This window comes from Eleutherodactylus coqui, chromosome 1 (assembly GCF_035609145.1).
Source record: "Eleutherodactylus coqui strain aEleCoq1 chromosome 1, aEleCoq1.hap1, whole genome shotgun sequence".
NCBI classification, from domain to species: Eukaryota; Metazoa; Chordata; class Amphibia; order Anura; family Eleutherodactylidae; genus Eleutherodactylus; species Eleutherodactylus coqui.
This window is the reverse complement of record NC_089837.1, coordinates 244,059,898-244,082,986: the sequence shown is the minus strand read 5'-3', so window position 1 is coordinate 244,082,986 and position 23,089 is coordinate 244,059,898. Positions and strand designations below refer to the sequence as shown.

Below are 23,089 nucleotides of genomic sequence, written 5' to 3'. Positions count from 1 at the left end.
TAACTGGCTGAGTGATAGAAAGCAGAGGGGGGTTATTAATAGTATATACTATGATTGGGTCACCGTTACTAGCGGGGTACCACAGGTGGCAGTGTTGGGCCCTATCTTTGCAACATATTTATTAATGACCTGGTAGGATTGTACAGTAAAAGATCAATATTTGCAGATGATACAAAACTATGTAAAGTAATTAACACAAAAGAGGAGAGAATGTAGTTGCAAATGGTTCTGCATAATTTGGGGGTTTGGGCAGAAGAGAGGTAAATGAGATTTAGAACTGTGAAATGTAAGGTTATGTACATGGGCAGGAGAAATACATGTCACCATTACACTACAAATGGGAAATCACTGGGAAACACTGAAATGAAGAAGGACTTGGGGATTTTAGCCAATTATAAGCTTAACTGGAACAGCCAGTGTCAGGCAGCTGCTGCCAAGGTGAATAAGATCATGGGGTGCATCAAAAGAGGTCTAGAGGCACATGATGAGAACATTGTCCTTCCTCTTTACAAGTCACTGTTCAGACGACACATGGAATATTGTGTACAGTTTTGGGCACCGGTACTCAAGAAGGACATATCAGAACTTGAGCGGGTACAGACCCAGGCAACAAAAGTAATAAATGGAATAGACGGACTAGAATACTCAGAGAGGTTAGCAAAATTGAGGTTATTTACTTTAGAAAAAAAGATGGGTGAGGAGCGACCTAATAACTATATATAAATATATCACAGAACAATACTGAAGTCTCCCATGATCTGTTTATACCCAAAACTTTGACAAGGGGCATCTTCTACGTCAAGAGGAAAGAAGGTTTCTACACCAACATAGAAGGGGGTTCTATACTGTAAGAGCATTGAGACTATGGAACTCTCTGTCTGAGGACGTTGTTGATGGCAAATTCGATAAAAGAGTATAAGAGGGGCCTGGACAACTATTGACCATTACAATATTATACATTATAGTCACTACTTCAGTAGGGCTGAATTGTTTTCCCCTTAAGTGAGGTAAATTGGCTTTTACTTCATTGAGATTTGTGCCATCCTCTGGATCAACATTGAGGGGGGGGAATAATAGGCTGAACTACATGGACATAGTATGTTAGGCTGAAAAAAGACGCATGTTACTATGATGCTGCTCCAATTTATTCCCCTTTCATTGTGCAGCAATCCCTGCATGTTTAACATTATTCTTTAGTGGCCAGTTTTCTTTTATTATATTCCTTTTCTTGGATCCATTATCATCTCCTTAAAGAATCAGGGACAAAAGATGCTAGCCAGAATTTGCTGTATAATTATTTCCTGAAAAAGCCCTAACATTATATCACTTTCCACAAGGAACACTTCTGTGTTAAAGTAGACCACTTCATCGTCTGAGAACATTATTCTTAAGAATTAAGAATTGAACTGCCCAAGCAATATAAATTGCATCAAACTTCACCGAATGTAACTTTTTTCAGAGTGAATGCCAAATACGAACATTCACTTAATTTCCTACAAAGGTTTAGGATGAAAAGTCGAACTACTATAGCAGCGTAAGGATTTTATTTTACTAATATATAACTTGAAGAGTTAGTAACTTATTTCCAGAGTAGGATAGCAAAGCAGAACAAAAACAACCAGTGATCCAGTGTTAACAAGAATCTATGTGACCAGGAGCCTTAAGTAATCATCCAAAACATTTTTTTAGACAATGTAGACAGCATTTCTTTCAGGCTGGAATCACACATGCAGTTTTTTTATGCAGAAATTTTGAGCCAAAGCCAGGAGTGGATTCGAACAGAATGGGAAATAGGGGTGAAAACAAATATATGCGTCCCCCAAGGCTCGGTCCTCGGGCCCCTCCTTTTCTCCATCTACACAGCCCCTATTGAACAAACCATCAGAAGCTTTGGCATCCAATACCACCTCTACACTGACGACACCCAGCTATACACCTCTTCCCATGACATCTCTGCACCTTTCCTCCAAAACATCACCGACTGTCTGTCCGCTGTCTCCAACACTATGTCCTCTCTCTACCTAAGACTAAACCTCTCCAAAACTGACCTGCTGGTGTTTCCACCCGCCACTAACCGACCTCATCCTGACATCTCCATCTCAGTGTGTAGTGCCACCATAACTCCCAGACAGCATGCCCACTGCCTTGGGGTCATATTCTACACTGATCTTTCCTTTACCCCCTATATCCAATCTCTGGCCCGAACATATCTGCTGCTCATCAAGAACATCGCAAGAATCCATTCTTTTCTCACTGTGGACACGTTAAAAATGCTTACTGTTGCCCTCATCCACTCTTGGCTCGATAATTGCAACGTTGCTGATCGGCCTTCCCTGCTCCAGACTCTACCCTCTCCAATCCATCCTGAATGCGGCAGCCAGGCTCATCTTCCTGTCCAGCCGCTACTCAGACGCCTCTGCCCTGTGCCAGTCACTGCACTGGCTGCCCGTTAAATACAGAATTCAATTTAAAAACTTGCCATCTCTACCACAAAGTGCCCACCTATATTACCTCCCTCATCTCAATCCATCACCCAGTCCAGCCTCTCCGCTCTGCTAACGAAACTAGACTGCGCGGCCCTCTAATTCAAACTTCTCATTCCCGCCTCCAAGACTTCTCCAGAGCAGCACCAGTCCTCTGGAACGCACTACCAAAGGATACCCGGGCAATCCAGGACTCGCAAAACTTCAGACATGCTCTAAAAATGCACCTCTTCAGGGAGACATACCGAATTCCCTAAACAAACCCCTCTGTACGGCGCCTGATAACATGCTCCCTGACCTACTGACTGCAATCCTTGCCAGCCACCCTCAACTGCCCCTGCAGTCATACCGATTCTGCCATCACACAGCTACAGGCCTGACCTTTGTCTATGCATATAGTATCCCTCACTCTCCACCTCACCATTCCTTGCACATCTCCAGCACCTTTAACTTCTGTATCACCCCATTATTTTCAGTATGTAAGCTCGTTGGAGCAGGACCCGCACCCCTACTGTTTCCATCAACTGATTACTATGTAACCGTGGTTCCATAATGTTTGTATTTTTGTCTTTCTGTATTCCCCTTTCTGTCTTTGTAAGTGCTGCGGAATATGTTGGCGCTATACAAATAAATATATTATTTAACCCCTTGTCACCCCTCCCCCTTCCAATCCCACCCCATTTCTGTTTTTTCCACTCCCCTTTAAAGAAAAAAAATCATAATTCTTATTTATCCTTCGACATACATCTCTGGAGACTTGTTTTTTGCGGGACGAGTTGTATTTTTCAATAGTACCATTTAATGTACCATATAATGTACTGAAAAACTTTTTTTAAAAAGTGGAGGAAAAAAAAAAAAGAATTCCTCCACCTATGGGTGTGTCTTGTTCCTAAGGCGCACAAACTGCAATAAAAAATGGCTTGACAACTTTATTCTATGGGTCAGTACAATTACTACAATAGCAAACTTATACATTTTTTTTGCTGTACTACTTTTATTTCTTAAATTATTTTCTTCCGCCATCTTTTCACCGCAATAATTTTTTTATTTTTCCCGTCGACATAGTTGTGCAAGAGCTCAGTTTTTGCGGGACGTCCTGTAGCTCACATTGGTACCATTTTGGAATACAACATCTTATAGCGTTAAGGGGTTAAAGGTGTATTCTGAGACTTTGTTAACTTTTCTATTGGTGACTGACAGATTATCAATAGAGCAGGGGTGCACAACTTTTCCTGGTCTGAAGGCGACATTGCCATACTGAGCCACTTCTGAGACATTTATGGTATATCCGAAGCATATACCATAATAAATTGAAAAAAAGTTCCACTTCCAGGATTCTCACCTGGAAGAATGGGGGTTACCTTCCTCCTTAAGTCAGGACTCCAGAGAGGAGGAGACAAAGCATGTGGCTCTCTACATTGTAGATGATGGATATTGAGGTAACAGCCTGGCATTTCATAAGTCCTATAAACTACAATGGGGAGAGCTGCATGCATATACAATGCTTTAAACGCACACACTCATTTCTGGAGTGCCAAAACAGGTTGAGAGACTTTATTCTCTTAATATATAGAGGGACCCAGACATGGATATAAAGTGCACCCTTAGTACTTGTTCATTCTTGTTGCCCTGCTATGTGCCAATCCTCTTCACCCGGACATGGAAACTATATGTGAGTAACCACGCATAGGTATTTTTCAGTGTCCAGATATTTAGATACAAAATGCATTGTGGGCCATATATTGCGCACCCCTGAATAGAGGATTGGCAGGAACCCATCACTTGGATCCCTGCCGATCAGCTGACTCCCAGTGCTGCTGTTGCTATGGTCAGCAAAGGAAGCAGAAAGCGCTGACCACTGTGCAACGGCCCATGTTGGTATTGATCTCATTATTGTACATCAATAGAAAAAGTTAACGAGCAACAACAACCGCCCGACATTGAGATTTTCCTGCTTAGCTGCCATGTCAGGCGAGGTGACACATTTCTAAGACTATGCATATGTATATTACACTATACAGAAAAGACCTCTGACGTCGGAGCTCTCCTCTGCATAGTGTTAGAAATATGTGCTATGCACATTGCATGCAGTTATAGGATGCCTCTATATGGCACTGTATTACAGAGATATCTATCTATCATTAGAGAAATAAGAAATGAATAGTCTTATTATATAAATGCATGTAATATCAATACACTTTTACAGGATTACAAATTATCTTCTCGATGTGAAGCACTCATAACTCACGCTTAATTATCAAAACATTGCTAAAAAAAAAAACAACAACAACAAAAAAATAATCATCATGACAGATCATTTTTATGTGGTTCTGTCAGGTAATTCCAGGGAATCCACAACACACTTTCCCACCCAAAATAAATGAGAACTAGGGAGTGTACGGGTGGCAGGGAAATTGGATTTGAAAGGGTTAAAGGGGTTGTCAGAGTATAAAAAGGGATTTCTAAATAGACGGGCATGCGAGATAATATCAAAAGAAGCAGTACTTAAGGCTGCCTGTCCACGGGCGTAGCGATATCTCGCGGCAGATCTCCGCTGCCCGGGAACAGGAGACAGCTGACGGTTCTTCGCACTGAGCCTATCTGACAGATAGTCTGATCACGGAGAATAGCAGCAAATCGCAGGATCCTGCGATTTGAATCCCGCGAGCGAAGAATCGCTATGATTATCCACTCGTGGACACCGCGCCTGCGCTTTCCATAGCAACGCTTCAGACAACGCTATTCACTGGCGGAATCACGCCCGTGGACACGCAGCCTAACAGAGCGGCTCTGGTGAAGATCCAGCTTTTACCCAGACTGCAAGTCAGGTGACTGCTGCAGCCAATCAGAGTACAGTGATAGATTACAAATAATTTGTTCTATTCAGTCATATTTCCAGGATGTGCCAACCTTGAGGTGACCCGAGACTGTTGCCTCACGCAGCAGTCTGCAGAATATCAGAAGGGCAGCTGGTTGCCACACGGCCATAAATTATTTCTTACTGGTTATATCAATAGGTGGTAAAACTAATTGCCAGTTGAGAGCCAGCCGGGCAGCAACCTGATAGGCATTTCACTCATTCAGTTCACAACTCTGGTCTGGCAACGGCCACTGCTGAGTCTGATCCCCCGAACTCTCACCCGACATCAGCATTCCTACACGTCGACACCAGGGAAAGGATAGGGAGTCACAGAATCAGCAGCAGGAAGTTGTAGACTGAAGGAGTGAAATGCCTGTTGGGTTGCTGCCCAGCCTGAGGTCCAGGGACACTATTACTACTGGAACCGTAAATAGTGGTGCCATTACTACTGGGGACACTATTACTACTGAGGCCATTGAGGAGGGGAGTGGGTGGGGGTCACTATTAGTATTGGGCAACTATGAGGGCCACATACTATTGAGGCCAATACTGGGTTAACTATTACTCTGCCCCTTCATACAAGTCTCAATGACAGATAGGCTCACCGCAGAGAACTGCGGCATGCCGCGATTTAGATCCAGCGAGCGGAAAATAGCTATGATTCTCTGCTCGTGGACGCCGCAGGGGCACTTTCCATAGCAACGCTACGGAAAGCGTTCACTGCTCTACCCGCGGCAGGATTTTCGCTGCGGGTAATGCAATGAACAATCGCCTGTGGACAGGCAGCCTTAGTAGTTTTTTTGTGGGGGATGGTGGGCATTTTTTCACACATCACAGGTAGCATCAAAGCTGGGGGCACCCCTATATGTTCCCAAGGTATAAAAAAGCAAGTATAAATGCACAAATGTATGTTTGCATGTCTAACCTTTGACAAAACTCCTTTGGATTCTTTCTTGTACCCACGAAGAACCTCATGAAGATTCTGTAATTGCTGCATGACTCTTCGCTGGTGCTCATCTTTTCTTAGCACGCAGTCCTTGACTAGAAGGTCATAATGTTGAAGAGGTCCAGTGCATTCTTTCAATACTTTGGAATTTGTCTTTACTTCACAGTGGGAAACAGAAGACTCCACTAACTGACTAATAGGAGCTGAAAGAGAAGAATAACAGATTTTACTTAAGATTTAAGGCCGTATTTACATGAGTGATTTTCCTGTGAGCGAGGCGCACAAAACTCGCATGCAAATAGAACCAATTGTTTTCAACAGATCTATTTACATGTGCAATTTTCCTCTTGCAGTGATGCGGTGAGAAAAAAAAATGAAGCAACAGGTCCTATTTTTCTACAAGATTGCTATGAATGAGTTAAAAATCTCATCACATTTGCATATGAGTTTCATGCGAATGCCATGTGAGGTTTCCAATTAAAAAAATATGCAATCTTTACATGCGTAAAGAACACACATGGAAAAAAAAAAAGCTAAGTTGTGGGACGTAGCTCCGCCCCTCCCATTGCAAATAGTGGAGGGGGGCGGGAGCTCAGAGGACTGCTCCCGACTCTTCCAGCCTCCTCCCCCTGCAGAGAGGGACGCCGTATATCGGCTGGGCGTGAAAACCCAGCCGATATATGGTTGTCTGAATGCACCCTTAAAGAACCTATATCTGTAGTTTAATAAGAAGCCAACGGTTAAAGGAAATGAACCATTTCCTGTCCATATGACCGGTAAATGTCATACAGGGTGAAAATCCTCTCTATAAGCAGAGCATGTGTGTATAATAAGTTTATTTTTATATATATATATATATATATATATATATATATATATATATATATATATATATATATATATATATATATATATATATATACACACACATACATACATATACACATAGACATACACATACATACATACACACACACTATACTAGCCGATATACCCGGCTTCGCCCGAGTTAATTTGGTACTGGTGTTTATCTGGTGTTCACACGGAAAATCTTATGAAGTCGTCGTTACTTTAGAGATACCGAGGAAAAACATATGTTCACCATTTTGCATGGTTCTCTGCGTTACCCAGGAAACACCACGGGAGGTAACCATGCGACGTTTCCTTTATATAAAATGACATCAGGAAGTGAGAGAATTAGATTACGTACATAAAATTTGGACGCCAATTCCTTTGCGCTTTGAATTGAATAATCGAGTTGGAACTCCTTTACTTTTCCTATCTTGGACATAATCTATGCCCGTGCCAAATTTCATGTTTCTACGACATCGGGAAGTTGGAGAATCAGTCAGCGAACCCGTCCGTCAGCCAGCGAACCCGTCCGTCAGTCAGTCAGTCAGCCAGCGAACCCGTCCGTCAGTCAGTCAGTCAGTCAGTCAGTCAGTCAGCGAACCCGTCCGTCCGTCAGTCAGCGAACCCGTCCGTCCGTCAGTCAGCGAACCCGTCCGTCCGTCAGTCAGCGAACCCGTCCGTCCGTCAGTCAGCGAACCCGTCCGTCCGTCAGTCAGCGAACCCGTCCGTCCGTCAGTCAGCGAACCCGTCCGTCCGTCAGTCAGCGAACCCGTCCGTCCGTCAGTCAGCGAACCCGTCCGTCCGTCAGTCAGCGAACCCGTCCGTCCGTCAGTCAGCGAACCCGTCCGTCCGTCAGTCAGCGAACCCGTCCGTCCGTCAGTCAGCGAACCCGTCCGTCCGTCAGTCAGCGAACCCGTCCGTCCGTCAGTCAGCGAACCCGTCCGTCCGTCAGTCAGCGAACCCGTCCGTCCGTCAGTCAGCGAACCCGTCCGTCCGTCAGTCAGCGAACCCGTCCGTCCGTCAGTCAGCGAACCCGTCCGTCCGTCAGTCAGCGAACCCGTCCGTCCGTCAGTCAGCGAACCCGTCCGTCCGTCAGTCAGCGAACCCGTCCGTCCGTCAGTCAGCGAACCCGTCCGTCCGTCCGTCAGCGAACCCGTCCGTCCGTCCGTCCGTCAGCGAACCCGTCCGTCCGCGAACCCGTCCGTCCGTCCGTCAGTCAGCGAACCCGTCCGTCCGTCAGTCAGCGAACCCGTCCGTCCGTCAGTCAGCGAACCCGTCCGTCCGTCCGTCAGCGAACCCGTCCGTCCGTCCGTCAGCGAACCCGTCCGTCCGTCAGTCAGCGAACCCGTCCGTCCGTCAGTCAGCGAACCCGTCCGTCCGTCAGTCAGCGAACCCGTCCGTCCGTCAGCGAACCCGTCCGTCCGTCAGTCAGCGAACCCGTCCGTCAGTCAGTCAGCGAACCCGTCCGTCCGTCAGTCAGCGAACCCGTCCGTCCGTCCGTCAGCGAACCCGTCCGTCCGTCAGTCAGCGAACCCGTCCGTCCGTCAGTCAGCGAACCCGTCCGTCCGTCCGTCAGCGAACCCGTCCGTCCGTCCGTCAGCGAACCCGTCCGTCCGTCCGTCAGCGAACCCGTCCGTCCGTCCGTCAGCGAACCCGTCCGTCCGTCCGTCAGTCAGTCAGCGAACCCGTCCGTCCGTCAGTCAGTCAGTCAGCGAACCCGTCCGTCCGTCAGTCAGCGAACCCGTCCGTCCGTCAGTCAGCGAACCCGTCCGTCCGTCAGTCAGCGAACCCGTCCGTCCGTCAGTCAGCGAACCCGTCCGTCCGTCAGTCAGCGAACCCGTCCGTCCGTCAGTCAGCGAACCCGTCCGTCCGTCAGTCAGCGAACCCGTCCGTCCGTCAGTCAGCGAACCCGTCCGTCCGTCAGTCAGCGAACCCGTCCGTCCGTCAGTCAGCGAACCCGTCCGTCCGTCAGTCAGCGAACCCGTCCGTCCGTCAGTCAGCGAACCCGTCCGTCCGTCAGTCAGCGAACCCGTCCGTCCGTCAGTCAGCGAACCCGTCCGTCCGTCAGTCAGCGAACCCGTCCGTCCGTCAGTCAGCGAACCCGTCCGTCCGTCAGTCAGCGAACCCGTCCGTCCGTCAGTCAGCGAACCCGTCCGTCCGTCAGTCAGCGAACCCGTCCGTCCGTCAGTCAGCGAACCCGTCCGTCCGTCAGTCAGCGAACCCGTCCGTCCGTCAGTCAGCGAACCCGTCCGTCCGTCAGTCAGCGAACCCGTCCGTCCGTCAGTCAGCGAACCCGTCCGTCAGTCAGTCAGCGAACCCGTCCGTCAGTCAGTCAGCGAACCCGTCCGTCAGTCAGTCAGCGAACCCGTCCGTCAGTCAGTCAGCGAACCCGTCCGTCAGTCAGCGAACCCGTCCGTCAGTCAGCGAACCCGTCCGTCAGTCAGCGAACCCGTCCGTCAGTCAGCGAACCCGTCCGTCAGTCAGCGAACCCGTCCGTCAGTCAGCGAACCCGTCCGTCAGTCAGCGAACCCGTCCGTCAGTCAGCGAACCCGTCCGTCAGTCAGCGAACCCGTCCGTCAGTCAGCGAACCCGTCCGTCAGTCAGCGAACCCGTCCGTCCGTCAGCGAAGCCGTCCGTCCGTCAGCGAAGCCGTCCGTCCGTCAGCGAAGCCGTCCGTCCGTCAGCGAAGCCGTCCGTCCGTCAGCGAAGCCGTCCGTCCGTCAGCGAAGCCGTCCGTCCGTCAGCGAACCCGTCCGTCCGTCAGCGAGCCCGTCCGTCCGTCAGCGAGCCCGTCCGTCCGTCAGCGAGCCCGTCCGTCCGTCAGCGAGCCCGTCCGTCCGTCAGCGAATCCGTCCGTCAGCGAATCCGTCCGTCAGCGAATCCGTCCGTCAGCGAATCCGTCCGTCAGCGAATCCGTCCGTCAGCGAATCCGTCCGTCAGCGAATCCGTCCGTCAGCGAATCCGTCCGTCAGCGAATCCGTCAGTCAGTCAGTCAGTCAGTCAGTGAATCAGTCAGTCAGTCAGTCAGTGAATCAGTCAGTCAGTCAGTGAATCAGTCAGTCAGTGCTTTTGTCTTTATATATATATAGCTTTTACAGTATACTACAACTGTACTTGATCCAAGGTCAAACAGTTATGCAGTTTCTGCAAGTTCATCTTTATAGAGTCCGGATAGGAGACTGTCTCTCATGGGCATAAGAGAAAACATGCTTTGTGCCACATTTATCATTCCTTTCAGACACTTTTTTCAATCGCACCCGAGAAAGAGATATGGCTTTGTGGAAAAGGGAGCATGGCCTAAATGTGAGATCATGATCCAAAGTAGTACCAAAATTTAGGTGCAATTTTGGGCATAAACTCAGCCAACTCATAGGAAGTATAAACTTAGACTAAATTGTCTACAGTTACTCCAGATTCATCATTCAGCAGTTATTGTGATAAATCTGGAGCATTTAAAAACTCTAGTCCCAGGCTGCACTAACTATAAACAGTATTAGTAAATCCGCTCTGGTGTATGTTGACATACATATTGTGCTGGAAGGACAAACTACACATATAGATTGCATTACAAAAGGTATATTCTATTAGAGTTCTGGAAGCCAATATGAGCAAGTATCAAAAGCTTGTGACTAGGTTAACATGTAACAATCAATTTTTTTACATGAAGAGGCGATTTTAAGGCTTTTTTTAGTACATAAAGTTATTATAAGACATAAAAGCCATTTTTAATAAAACACTTAAATGACTTTATGTACTCAGAATAGCTGGCAGTTGAAGGCAGCAGGGACTGAAAAGCAGCCATCCCCTGTACTCAGTAGATTTTTCAGTTACATTTTCTTCAGCAACTGCCTTTAGGTGCACAGCAGAATAGGATATTAGCAGCTTTTTGGTACTGGTGCATCTAGTCTCCACCAGAACTAAGGGTGAAGAAGTGGGTTGGCCTGGCTCAGTGACAGGAAAGGGGCAGGTGACGCCCCCAGCAGTGGATTGGCTGCTCCCCACACATAGCATAGGTATTAGTGTACCTTGATGCCACCGGAAGCTAGGGGTTTGACAGGAGGAACACCCCAGTCACACCCCCAGCTTCTGATAGGGTGAAGATAGAAAGGTCATAGCAGCGCAGTGTGCATACGTTTCCCAGCGCTGCTGCAGCATTGCCCTCCGGGTTACTATAAGAGTTAGCCTTACATTATAACCTGTAAATGCTGACATGTTAGGGGTGTAACATCGCAGCATTTACATGTCATAATGTAAGGCTAACTACTATAGTAAGCCAGAGGCTAAGGTTGCAGCGCTGGGAAACACGTATGCAGACGCAGCAGCATGTGTTCTCTGTGCCAGCCGGCATTTCAGGCAAGCGTCATAGGTGCGCGGCCGCTCACCTCTCCGTTCCACCCACAGCCTCCGTCCCGGACCACTGCTGTCACCGCCGTTGCGCCAGCAGCAACACTGCTCCGTCACGGCTGCTCCAGGGTAAGCCACTCATTTCAGTATGGCCTTCCTGCTGCTGAAGTCTTGGGGGTTGCTGCTTGTGGGCCGCTGCACCCGCTGGCAGTGAAGGAATTTGGTCCTGGGGCTGCACGGCACCAGCCGTTGCTTGTGGCCCGGAACACCCGCCAGCAGTGAAGGAACTTTGTCCTGTGTCTGCGAGGCAGCAGCGGCCACTGTATGCCTTTTCCATGACTGTTTAGTGCCCTTGCAGGACCTCACGCTGAACACCCTTTCCAGCCAATCAGCATCAGGGGTCATCTCCCCCTGTCAATCTTGACTCCACCAGGAATTCCTGGTGGCATCAAGATACACTAATACCCATAGAATGTTAGGTCCTGCAAGCTCCAAGGCGCTCTGGCGCTTGCTTGTGCTGGCCAGCTATGGCAAGGACCCGAATGGAGGACCGAGCTGACAGACTGCTGCAAGCCACTCCGATGCTTCTGCTGGTAGGCTATGCCGAGGACCCGACTCGCAGCTGTTCTCCGCTCTGGCGCTGTGGATGGCCGGCTATACGGAGGACCGCACTGACACAGTTGGCGGCTCTGCCGAGGACCGGACTGACAGTTGGCACTCCACTCTGGCGCTGTGCTTTTCGGCTATGCCGAAGACTGGAGTGCCAGCTGTTCTTGGACACCCCGCTGTGGTGCTGGGCACCTCTGCCAGGACTGACAACAGCTGCTGCTGTTCCCCCGCTCGGTATGCTGCCGCCAGCAACCATCATGTTTGCAGTGATAAGGGTTGTGTGTGCTACTGGCTAGCCAATCAGAAGTTGGGGGCGTGCCCTTTGCCTCAGGATATTCTTCTAGGTGTATAAGAAGCATATGTAAGCTATGTGGAGTACATGAGGACATAATTTCTTTATTATTACTTTTCTTTTAGTTTGTGTGGGGGGGGATGGAAAAAGAGCAGCAATTCTGACTTATTGTAAAGTTTCTCTTTATACCATTCACAGTGTGGTATAAATGATGTCTAAAACCTTATTGGGTGGGTCAGTATGGTTACTGTAATGCCAATTTTTTTAATGCATTTTGTAATATTTTACTGCTTTCGCACAATAAAAGTGTTTTCCATAGAGGAAAATTTTTTCTTTCACCATATTCAGAAAGCTATAGCAATTTTTATATCTAGATGTGTGGGGACTTGGTTTTTGCGAGATGAGCCGCCATTTTCACTAGCGCATTTTGAGGTAGATAACTTCTTGATTGTTTTTTATTGAAGGGGTTGTCCGAGTTAAGGAAACCCCTGTCAACAATACTATTATTTACGTTTATTTGCCCCACAAAGGGACTTGAACATGCAATCATTTCACCTCTTACATAATACACTGCAGTGCATTACCTGAAAGGGTCATTTTCTTCAACCCATTACACCGTATCCCTGGCCACTATACTACAAGCCACCGTACATGTCAGACCCGGAGGACGTGGCAACCATCGGCACATCATGATAACACTGTGGGAGAGAGGGGGTTGGATGTAAAAGAGGTAGCCCCAGACCTTTCTAAACTGCTGTGGTCTGCATGAACGTGACATCTAAAAGGCTATGTGACTGAGATCAGAGTCATCACCGATCCTGGTCAAAGCAGTAGAAGCCCAGCTGTCAGTTACAGCTAGCTGGCTGCCGCTGACGACATGTGGCCTTAGCTTCTGAGTCCAAACAACACACAAAGGCTGCACATGTACAGTGGCTAGCGCCAACACCTTTACATGCACGTTCATGTCATCAAGGGTTTTCAGAAAATAAAGACTCTAGACTTTAAACAGTAAGCCGTTCCTTTATCACAAGGATAAGCCTAAATACCTTTTGAGATAGAATTGAAAGGGCCTTTGACCATTTATATATTTACCAAGCTTTATCTCATCAGAAATGAGGAGGCAGCTAGATGAAGCTGGTCTACAGTGTGGGCTGACAATGGCAGGGCTTTAGCTGCTTTATCACCCCATTACCATAGAACCAAAGGTTTATCACTACCCAAGCTGAGAGAGCCATGACATATATGACTGCTCCATGACCTTTCAATCTCTAATGCATTCTGGACCTAAGAGCTCCATCTTCAGGATAGTCACCTCAACAGCAATATTTAAAAAAGGTAAATTCCATATACTGTATTCTGAATTGGCCTGTCTGAAGGCCAGATGATTGGGACCACATCTATCAACGTAAAAGGACCCTTCAACCGCTCCCACAATCGCGTTTGCCGGCACATACAAGGGTATCTCTCAACAAATCCACATATGCTCTCTTGGTATGTAATATGCGTCAAGATAGAGCAGGTTGCTCTTTTTTTTTTAAATTTTTTTCTTACACACACATTTCGCCCGCTGTATGCGAGATGCACCATTGCCAGTCATGTAAATGGCCATTAGTCATGACTTCCTGCAATACGGTCTACCTATTTGTTTCGCTGCCTTCTTGTCCCTTACGACTCATTCTTACAGTCGAATGCAATTTTCTTCCGTGAATACTGCACCATTTTCACAGCGTGTGTATGTGCACGTTGCATGTGTTTTTGAAGCTTTTGAATGTTTTTTACATCCAAATTGTATCTCTATTCACTAGGTTTTTCACAAGTGCAGAAAAAAAAAACAAAACAAGAAAACCAATATCATTTTTTCCACTGTGTAAAACCCGCAGAGAATGCGCATTTTTTTACGCCATCCAAAAGACTTTAAAGGGGCAACTTTAGTCCTTCAATACAGACAAAAATAGGACAGGCAATATTTTCTTTTTTTACCTTAACGGTTAGAAATGAGCGAGCACGCTCGGATAGGTCAGTTACTCGAGCGAGCCTCGCCCTTCTCAAGTAACTGCATTCTCCCCCCCCCCTCACCTGAGCACGCTCGGACAACAATGCAGTTACTCGAGAAGAGCGAAGCTCGCTCATCTCTATTAACGATCCATCCACTAAACAAAAAAAATAAATAAATAACTCATCTGAAAACACCAATGCAAATCAATGGTGTTGTATGCTGTCTGTATTACATCTGTAATAAATATGGACATAATAGAATATGCCCAGTGAATGGCCCTCAGGTAAGTAGTCAAGCTTTTTATTTAGATTTCCCTATACCTTTGATAAATCCCCTTGTAAAGATCCAGTAGTTATTCTTAATTTATGATTCACTGGCACCCAAAAACAACACAGACTCTGCATGTAATATAAAACAAATGTACCTTTAGTCAGCCTCACCCGAATATGTTTGAATTGCGTATTGAACGCACAATATATGCACGCATAATATGGGAGGCATACCACATTCCCTAAACCAGTGATAGCGAACCTATGGCACGCGTGCCAGAGGTGGCATGCAGAGCCCTCGCTGCTGGCACGCGCCACCGTCGGCCACACACCACGTTAGTGAATATCCACAGTAGCCGTGGCTCCCCTGCCGGTATGCACTCAGCTGCGCCACTAGCTGCACTGTTCCCGACACACACTGTGACGTCAGTGTGCAGCCGGGATCCTACTTCCCTCTACCCTGACGTCTCCTCTTAGGTTCCGCAAGAGCAGGGAAGGAGGCGTCCAGCAGCACACACTTACATCACAGTGTGCACCTGGGATCAGCGCCGAGCAGAGGAGCAGAGGCGCTTCCACAAGGAGGAGGGGGTAAGCATATGGGTCTCAGGGGGCCCTATTACTACTGGGGCCGCTGTGGGATGTCACTGTTGATACTAGGGCTGCTGTGGGATGTCACTGTCACTATTACCGCTGGGGCTGCTGTGGGGGGTCAGTATTACCACTGGGGCTGCTGTGGGGGGGGTCACTATTACCACTGGGGCCGCTGTGGGGGGGGGTCACTATTACCGCTGGGGTATGTTTACACACGGCGGAAAAGCTGCAGAATATGCAAGCAGAAATTTCTGTGGAAAATTCTGCAGCATTTCCGCATCCAAAAGGCAGTCAAAATCTGCATGCTGTCTATTTTGAAAAAGCCCTGTCCTTTTTATAATGATGGAGGTAAAATCATATGTTTTGATAAGCCCCGCCCCCTGACATGTTGGCACTGTGCGATAAATAAGTGGGCTTTGGGTTGCACTTTGGCACTCGGTCTCTAAAAGGTTCGCCATCACTGCCCTAAACCAAACTCCTCTGAACTCTGCCCGATAACATTGCTCCCTATCCTACCGGCTGCAATCCCTGCTTTCGAAAAATCAACCGCCCCTGCAGTCATAGCGTTTCTGCTGTCACACAGCTTAATGTCTGACCATTGTTTGTGTGTATAGCATCCCTCACTCTCCACCTCGAAATTTTGCTGCGACAAATCCGCCTGCGGCCGCTAATCCTGCGGATTAGCCAGCCCTGTTGACGAGATTTGTCAAAAATCTCATCCACACAGGACAGACAATCCGTGTGGCAAAGCCAGCAGAAGGCGGTGCTGCGGCACAGATTCCACAGCTGCAGTATGTCTATATTTTTTTTCCATTGCGACCTCGCTCCTCATTATGGGAGCACCGGCCGCAATGGAAAAGCCTTCGGCCAAGCCGCTCCAAAACCCGTGGCTAAGTGTCGTGGGTTTTGAAGCTGCGTTTTCCAAGCTGAAATCTCAGTTTTTCGCTGCGGCAAAACCACGAGATTTCCACCGGGAATACGACCCATGTAAACCCAGCCTGAAGACTATAATAAATTTATTATTATTAGGATGGTAAAGAACTGAAATACTGAGAAGTGACCGCGCTGCCCATCGCAACAACTCCGATCACTGAGCTCTGCCGTAACCTGCTTGCTATGTGGACACGGGCTCTTTTGGGGATTTTCACACGGGCAGAATTATGCCACCAGGATGCACCTTAAGCTGGCGCTGTGGAATTCTGGACCAAAATCCGCAGGGCTCCTTCACATTGGCGACAGAGATTTTGCCCTAAGAAAAATTCAAATTTTGCTCATGAGACGTCTGAGCAGGAGCGATGCTTTTCTTGAAAAAACATTGCTGCTTGCGATTTTCTCACGATAGACAGCGAGTTTCTAACGTTAAAAATGCGATGCTCGAAATTGCAGGTAGCCTGCAGACCGTGGTGTAACATTCACCGTGTGGCGTGGACCGCGGGCTAATTCTGCACCCTTTGTGGGTACAGTTTTTATCATACAGCTCCCACAAGCAGGCACCTAGTACCACAGCGTCCATGATGGTGGGTATTTCCTAGCCATCTGCCTTCTATGTGTTGTCCCTAGCAACCAACCATTTCCCTGCTTTCACTTTCCATCCTGCTGTGAAAACTGAAATCTTATTGGTTGGTTGGTAACACATCCTGCGGGTACACACGTGCACTGAATGCTCTTTTCAACAAGCTTTATTTGGTGCAGCCCTATGCACACGGCCCGGTGCCGGTAGCCGTATGCAAGTCCTCCAGCGACCGAACTGCGGAATGCAAACGGCTGAAACCGATGACGTTAGGTTCTCCCGGTGAGCCCCCCGTTCTTACGTGAAAAGAGCTGTATACCCCGGAGCCACTCACCCGCCGCAGTACTCCATAGACAGGGCACCGCACGCCGGCCATTATATTGCAGCCTTCGCCAGCTTCGGTAAACCGTCAATAGACAGCGCAAAGAAACCAAGGGCGCAATGGCAGCCGCCATATTGGAGGAGGCAGTTTTTCTGAATAACTTTATTCAGAAAGCCAAAGAGGCGGAGAGACAAATGCTGATACGGGAGCGGGGAGTGTGCTGCGAGGACAGCGGGCACAGGGCTCCATGCACTCAGACATATGCTGGCTGGTTGTCTGCAGGTCTTCTGGGATAAAACTGCAATGTGGAATTAGTGGGAGATAACCAGGGTGATGGGGTGTAGGGGTGCAGTCATAAAACCACCAGGCTTACCTCCCAACTTTTTGGACTTTTAAAAGGACACTTATCACATGTTCACACAGCAGAGTGTGATGTGGATTTTTCCGTACGGATTCCGCCTCTAAAATACACAGAAATCCACAGCATTTCGGACATGTTTTGCCGTGGATCCACCTGCAGATTTAGCCCTGCCAGCAGCAAAATCCGCCTGTGGAATCGCATGAAGAAGTGACATAGCTTTTTCACATGAATCCATGTGGAATCACATTGCAAAACTGATTTTGCCCATTGCTATACCCCTGTGGGGATCTGTAGCAAAAATGCCGCGGTTTTAGACACAAAATCCAAGTCTGATTCCGCCATGTGAACCTACCCTTATTGTTCCTTGTGTAGGAGATCCACTTTTCTATCATATCTACATACTAGAATAGTATCAGCAAATCATCAGAATATAGAAATTGTTACGATCCTGATTACACCGTATGATGGATTACTGTACATATTGGGATCTATCACTGGCGTAACTATAGAGGATGCAGGGAATGCGGTTGCACCCAGGCCCAGGAGCCTTAGGGGGCCCATAAGGCCTCTCTTCTCCATTTAGGGAGACCAGTACTATAAATAAAGCATTAGAGTTGGGGTCCCTGTTACAGGTTTTGCAATGGGGCCCAGAAGCTTCAAGTTGCGCCTATGGATCTAATATAGGGTAGTTTAACATGGCCAAGCTCGATATCGGGCCATGGAACCTGGCGCAGTATCCGGCTCGAGAACGTGCGTTGTACCGGCGGATGTGTCAATGAATCCTATCGCTTTAGTACAGTTGCAATACTGCGCGGTGTCTTTTAGACGCACCAGAGGATCAGCAAGTGTTTCCTGCTGTTTTAAATGGCAAACCTCGCTTTCCTGCCCTATTGAAAACAAGGGATGAAGCGTTCCGAGGGAACCCCCAAAGATACGACATGCCACTGAATGAGTTCATATTAGTGCCAGATTTGTGTGTCTTGCAATGCGCAAATCTCGTGTGATTTTTTTCGTCCATGTGAAAGCAGCCATAGAAGAAACAGTTTTTACAGCAATATGGTATGCAGCTCTATTTCATCTTGTTTTTAAGCAGAACGAACCCTAAGGGCTCGGTCACAGGAACGCAATTTCATCACGTATTACGCATGTGTAATATGCAGTGAAAGAAGTCAATAAAAAGTACATCGATTTTTATTGACCCACTCACACTAGTATTTTTTATTGCGTATAATATGCGCATTAAAAAAAACAGTATGTTCTATTTCACCGCGTATTGCGCTCAATAGAATAGAATGCGCGCCATTGTTCTCTATGGGCGCGTAATAAACATCACATATACGCAATGTAATTGCGTATATGCAACACCGCTAAGAGGCAGAGACAGAAATGAAACCAAAAAAAGATACTTGTCACACTACGTATGACGGTGTCCGTGAGATACTCTGTCTTGCGCAGTGCGCTATCACTGTCCCTAAACAGTGATTGCCAGCTCACACAGTGGTAAAACGCTGCCTTATACGCGCAACGTTTTATGCATATGCCGTGTGAGCGAAGCCTTCAGCCCAATGTCCACAGGGAAAATAGAATTTAAAAAACCGCACAGGTCTCCTGCACCCGTGATCCGCGCACCTAGGGAATCATTGAGCATTTAATACCTGCGTATGTCATTTTTTCCCAGGGTACAAATCGCACTCGCAGGAAAACACCGGCAGCATGCTCCTTTTGTGCAGGTTTCCCACACGGATGGCTTCCACAGCTTCTATTGAAGTCAGTGGAAGCTATCCGGCCCGCCACACAGGCGCAGCTAACACTGTGACTGTGCCGCGGGAAAGCCCCCGGGCGCCTTGAGCGCATCTGCCGGGCAGAAGAAAGAAGGCCCGGCCTGCACGGAGAAGAGTATGCCACGTCCAAACAGGTGAGTATTATGTATTTTTTGGCCTCATGCCTGCGGGCCGGGTGGAATCCGCTGCAGGATTCTGCATTGGGAAACCATGCGGGCCCATGGGCATGAGGCCTTAGGTTGTGTGCACACGGAGCGGAAATTGCCAAAGACTGTCCACAGCAAACATTCCACAGCCCCAAAATCCACTTCATAAACTGCACCATTTGTGTGGATTTTGATACGGAATTTGATGTGGAATTCACCCCCTTGTTGAAAGAGATGGAATCCGCACTGAAAATCTAGTGCTATAATTGACACATTGCCGATCCAAAATCTGCTCCACAGGTCAATTTCTGGGTGAACAAGATTTTGAAAATCTCTTCTGCTCTGCTGCAGTTAAATGCCACAGATTTTCCACGTGGAGGGTCGCAAATTTACCCTTTGTGAACATGGCCTAAGGACGCTTTCACACGGCCATGGAAATTGTGCTAGATTTGTGCACAAATCTCTCATGAATCTGAACTCCATTCTTTTGAATAGGGTCATTTACATGAGCGATTTATTTTATTTTTTTCCCTCGGAATGCATCGCCCATTATTTTCAATGAGGCCAGAAAACTTCAGACAGTGTGTGATGTGCACGCAAGTGCAATGCGAGCTTTCCCATTGAAAACAGTGCGTCAGAGGATTGCAACTGTACTAAAGTGATGGGAGGCGTTTTTGCACCAAAATGCTTCACATTTGCGGGGTCATTGAATGTTCCCAAGCATTATTTCGGGCAGAATTTTGTCTACATGCTCTGGTTATACAATACAGTCCAAATTAATAGTATAAGCACCCATTCGCATCTGAGTTAGGCCCAATGTACACGGGCAGATCTGATGTGCAAGATCTGCAAATCAAGCCGTCCATAGGGATACATGGGCCTCAGCAAGTGAAATAAAGCATTGCAGCATGCTCGATTTCAGTGTAGATGCCGCACGGACAGCTACCATTGAGCGGGCCACGGATTCCACAGGAAAGCAGGAGTTTAAGAAAAGAAAACACTGCACATGTGCGGCAGCACCCCCGCCGGACAGCACTTCCACACACATCCACAGGGAGGAGAAAAAAAACCCACCCTAGATGGGTAAGTAGAATCCTGCAGTGTTCTTGGGCAGGGTGGGATTCTGCTGTGGGCTCCCGCATGCAGAATCCGATCCGCATGTAGACATGAGGCGGATGGGCCGCAGATCGGACGGCTTCCATTAACTTTAATGGAAGCCGTCCGTGCAGGATCTGCAGTAAAATAGAGCATGCTGCCAGTGGATTTTGGGTCTTGGGGCTTTCTGTTTCTCTGTTGCACTTTTGGAATAGAGAAACTGAATTAAAACACACATAGACAGATTCCTTTTTTTCTCCATTGATTTCAAGGGGTGTAAAAAAAGAAAGCTTTCATTTTGCTTCCGTTCCGTTTGGTTTACGTTTTTTAAACTGAATAAATAACGCAGCCTGCTGGCTGTTTGTTCAGTTTAAGGGCTTATTCAGATGACCGTATATCGGCTGGGTTTTCATGCCCGGTCGATATACGGTGTCCCTCTCTGCAGGGGGAGGAGGCTGGAAGAGCCGGGAGCAGTGCTCTGAGCTCCTGCCCCCTCTTCGCCCCTCGGCACTATTTGCAATGGGAGGGAGAGGGACGGGGTGGGGGCTAAGTCACGATGTGAACATAGTCTAGGGCAGCATCAAATGTTCTCTATTGGGTCCGTGCCTAGGCTCTTGCTTGGCTATAAAATCTTCAGTTCGGTTTTGTTAAACACATACTTCACCCTTTTTACTGTGTGGCATAAAAGCAGATGATTCTCAAGCTGAGCTGAAAGAGGCGATTCTCAATCACGTTCCAATAAATGAACTGATCAGTTATTCTGTTTACTGTGTGCAGATAAAATGGACCTTTTACCAAGATGACTCACTAGACCATCAGTTTGTCTAGATGTTTTTGGACAATGCAGTTCTCTAGGCACTCTCCCAGATTCCTCCACTCATACAAGCAATGTTCGTCCATCGTTTCAGTGATCAACACATGAGAGAAGCATGCTCTTACCCAATATTCAGAACTTCAATTCTTAAAGTTGCAAGTTGGTCCAAGTAAGGTGTTTAGCCTTCATTTGTGGAGAGAAAAGCTGTTTCTTCCTGGATCAACAAGCTTGGTAACCTTCATTGAACGGCCTCCTCCCCAGTCCTACAGATTAACTGGATACCACTAGCTTCCATTTCCCTTTTCAAAAATTTGAGCATGCCTTCCGATTTTTCTGGCACAGTTTTAAAAGTAATCCTTAGAGCTGGTGATTTCTTTTCTTTCACAACGCTCATCTATTCACTGACCCAAATCCAGTCACCTTTTTTTATCCGTGACACCACCAATTGATTTACGAATAATTTCCTACCTATTTCAGACTGGGTCATTGAAGTATTTTGAAGCAACATTGTATTAGAACTGTCTAAGGAAAACTATATTTTTGCACATAGCAACCAATCAGAGCTCATTTCTGAAACTGCTCTTGTAAAATGAAAGCTGAGCAGCAATTGGTAGCTACGGGCAACAAAGACAGTTTTTTTTATAGACAGTTTTAATGAGGCTCACTCAATATCAATACAAAATTTAAGGTTATGCTATTCATTTTTCAAGCACTGTAAACATCTGCCAGTGGTCTATACATTCAGCATGCAAATTTGAGATAGCTTTTAAATGAATGGAGTGATTGCATTGCAACGCTTGAAAGTTGCTATAAACTAATAGCTTCGCCTTATCCCCAAATCAATTTTTTCAGCAAAAAATATTGGCCAAGATGAAAAAAGGGGTGTAGCTTTACATGACATGTGATTTTACCTCTATTATTCTACATATTAATAAACTAACAACTGGCTTTTGCTTCTCTTATATTGTGCTACTATGATCTAGGGTCCCTTGCTCTAAGGAACCAGCTGTCAATGCCTCTTGTACTGTGTTGTCAGCCACAGATGACCTCGATTTTCAGCCACTAGCCATTAGTGCCTTCATTATGGAAAAGTGATTCAGGAGCTGCTTCTGTAGTAGTACATGGGTTTAGGCATAGGCATACATAGAATCCATGGGACTCCATAGCAAAACATAGAATTGGGCACCTCAAAAATGTATAAATATTCTATAAGAGAACTCATAACACAGCAAGCTAAAATACAAAGGTTCAGATCACATGACGCTGACATCATCACAGGTCCTGTCAGCACACGGCTGCTGTCAGGCTCTGTATGTTTTATGCTTTAGGACCTGTGATGACATTACTGTCGTGGTCAGGGGTGGAGCATGTAACACACCCACTCATGGACAAGTGGTCATTAGCACTTTGATACATACATAAAAACAGTGTGCACATGATTTCCCAAAGCAAACAGTACATTTATACATAACTATACATAAATCATATCTTCCCCATCCCAAATAAAACCTATTAAACATATACGAAACACAAAAAATAAAAAACTTTTTCCTCTTCCTCACATCAAATCCTCCCCTCCTTTACATCCAAGCAACATTCCTTCACTAACTCAATATTGACTATAGATTTTATATACTAGACCACTGTCCCCAAAGTTCCTCAAACAATTTTTTTCGATATATTCCCCTTTCCAAAGATATGACCTTCTTCATCCCTAAACTACAATCTCTCACTGCCGGGGAGGGTTAGGATGCATTTAGTGGACAGTAATTGATTTCCGTGCCCGATATAAAGTCTTCTGTACTCCCAAAAGATTAT

At 46.9% G+C, this 23,089-nt stretch overlaps 1 protein-coding gene across 4 annotated transcripts in view; it reads right to left on the bottom strand.

Annotated features, from left to right (window-relative positions):
• Nucleotides 1-17,211, bottom strand: part of AFG1L (AFG1 like ATPase) — a 116,656-nt gene extending 99,445 nt beyond the window's left edge. For all 4 annotated transcript variants that reach the window (XM_066607456.1, XM_066607464.1, XM_066607480.1 and 1 more), the window contains exons 1-2: nucleotides 17,087-17,211; nucleotides 6,269-6,492 (exon numbers count right to left, since the gene is read on the bottom strand). In XM_066607456.1, coding sequence (XP_066463553.1) covers nucleotides 6,269-6,492; nucleotides 17,087-17,207 — 345 coding nt within the window. In that variant the 5' untranslated portion in view covers nucleotides 17,208-17,211. The remainder of the gene's footprint in view (nucleotides 1-6,268; nucleotides 6,493-17,086) is intronic.
• Nucleotides 17,212-23,089: the final 5,878 nt, after the last annotated feature.